The sequence below is a fragment of the Epinephelus moara genome, chromosome 6 (assembly GCF_006386435.1).
Source record: "Epinephelus moara isolate mb chromosome 6, YSFRI_EMoa_1.0, whole genome shotgun sequence".
Taxonomy (NCBI): Eukaryota; Metazoa; Chordata; class Actinopteri; order Perciformes; family Serranidae; genus Epinephelus; species Epinephelus moara.
Genome location: NC_065511.1, coordinates 24,273,987 through 24,276,407, shown reverse-complemented (window position 1 = coordinate 24,276,407; position 2,421 = coordinate 24,273,987). Strand labels below are relative to the sequence as shown.

General features: G+C 43.3%; 1 protein-coding gene across 2 annotated transcripts in view; it reads left to right on the top strand.

Moving 5' to 3' along the window:
- The window catches only part of xrcc1 (X-ray repair complementing defective repair in Chinese hamster cells 1), a 33,399-nt gene that overhangs the window by 9,963 nt on the left and 21,015 nt on the right, over nucleotides 1-2,421 (top strand). For both annotated transcript variants that reach the window (XM_050046760.1, XM_050046761.1), the window contains exons 8-9: nucleotides 861-1,023; nucleotides 1,112-1,346. In XM_050046760.1, the coding sequence (XP_049902717.1) occupies nucleotides 861-1,023; nucleotides 1,112-1,346 (398 nt within the window). The remainder of the gene's footprint in view (nucleotides 1-860; nucleotides 1,024-1,111; nucleotides 1,347-2,421) is intronic.

The window sequence follows — 2,421 nt, the reverse complement described above, 5'->3', positions numbered from 1 at the left end:
AAAATGCTTAAATTATCTATTTTGTCCTCATTTTTCAACATTTCTTAATCAGCCTTGCTTATTTAACTGTTGAACTGTTGTATAAAAGCAATATCACACGAGAGGGAGTGATGTTGTACTGTGATATCGTCACGGCTGTGATTCGGTCGTAGGCACGAGGCCGCAGGCAATATCGATATCACAGTACAACATCACGAGCTCGAGTGTGATATTGCTTAATTGTATTTGCAAATTCTGCTCATTATATTCTGTTTCTCTTGTTGGTAAAATCCAATTTATTGAATGATTTTGTTAACGTGTGCAGCAGCTTAAAGTGAAGCTTTTATCGACTTAAAAAATCCCAGCTTGAAGTAGTGCATCACCTGGCTCCATTATGCATCACTGTACTCTTCCCACTCAGAGGGTGAAAAGAGGATGATGAGGGAGTGAGGCTCTGTCAATATCAGCTACAGGTCACTTTGACTTTTGAAAAGGAAAAATTAAATACAGACGGATCGAGAGCCGCACAAGTGTGTGTGTCTGCATCAGAAAGTAGTCTAAAAATGACGCGTGAGTAACTGCAGAACCTTTGTTTTTACATCTTGAAGGGAAGTTTTATTTCAAATGTTCACCCCTGACAATAGAAAAAATTGTCTGCTACACTTGTGTAAGGTTTATTCAATGTACAGTTTTTGTCTGATGACCTTGTTCTGGTGGTAAATGATGTGTAAGTGTGGACAGTTTGTGGGAGTCTACTTTATTCCACCCATCATCCACCAGTTTTTCCTTACACATCTCTCTTAAACAGGCATGTGCACATTATTTTTCCATTCTAAAAGCTTGCATTTGTTTACTGACCTACATCCATTGTGTCATCGTAGCCACCAGCCAAAAGAAAATTTGAGTTCAGCAAAGAGCGGCAGTCTGCCTCCGGCCCTCCTCCCTCCAAGAAAATAAGCCCAGCTGGCTCGCCTGAGGGCAAAGCTGTGACCCCCAAACACAAGCCGAGCCCAGCCGGCACGCCGAGCCCCAGCACAGCAAAAGGTATCACATACATCAGTGTCTGAATTTTAGCATACAGATGATTTCTTCATCTGGAAAACTTCCTTGACTTTTGCTATTATCTCTTCAGCTTCCCCGGCACAGAAGCCTCCTGACAAGAAGCGGGAGAGCCAGTCCAAACCTGAACCCAAACCCAAGCAGCAGAAAGCAAGCGCGCAGCAGGTCCCATTCCAGCGGATGATGGAGGGGGTGGTGTTTGTCCTCAGCGGCTTCCAAAACCCCTTCAGAGGGGAGCTGAGGGAAAAGGCTCTGGACATGGGAGCTAAATACCGACCTGACTGGACACCCGACTCCACACATCTCATGTGAGTATCAGGCAGGGGGCGAGGGAGTGTGAGAAAAGCTGAAACACTTAAAACCATTCATGAATACATTACTTAATCTTTCCTCTCGATTTAATATACAGCTTATTATTGGGATATTTTGCAGCGTTGAAACAGAGAATAGAGCCCTGCAGAGCCATCAGTGCCTGTATCTGTATTCAGATAAAATGCTGGAAGTGGTCGTGGTTTGTACTGGACGTTATAAAATGCTGGAAGTGGTCGTGGTTTGTACTGGACGTTCATTAAAGGGAAATTTCGGTTTATTTCAACCTGTCTCCTATCATCCTAAATTTGTTTCAAGTGACTAGTGACATAAAAATAATAGTTAGCATGTTAGCCGTTAGCCTAGATACAGCCAGGGCACCTTGTAGCGTCAGACCTGTTAAAAGGTAAGTGAAGAGAGAGAGAGAGAGAGAGGCGCAACAGGTAGAGGACGAGAGAGAAGGAATGGCTGCTGCAAGGCTGCGTAGCTCTGGAGATTGGTGGTGTACCTGTGAATGCTGTGCCCCAGTGCCCACAGAAGAGGAATGCCTCTGTTGTAGTGTTGTCACGATACCAAAATCTTTGTTTCGGTACTGATACCAATATGAATTTCGATACTTTTCGGTACTTTTTCCTAAGGAAAACTCCTTTTGGATACAAACCTTTTGAACAATAAATAGTAAGGGTGTAACGGTACCAAAAAAAATCATGGTTCGGGAAGTACCTCGGTACGGACATCATGGTTTGGTTGCTCAAATGTTTCACCAAGTTGGTGTTGGTCTCCCTTTGCGAGGCAGACTTTCTCTTGCCTTTTTTCACGTGTGCCAGCTGCGAATGTTGATACAGGTGTTGTCATACACACCACTTGCGCAATCTGTGCTCCAGTAGGAACAAGGAAGGCGTTTGTGTGCATAAATGAATTAAATAAATTAATGAATTGAATCAATTTAAAAAGTACCGGTATTTTCCAAATGCAGTATAGTACCGTTTGGAATACTCTAGTACTGCAGTACTATTTTAGTACCGGTATACCATGCAACACTACTCTGTTGCAAGGAATGGGACCAGTTGCAGC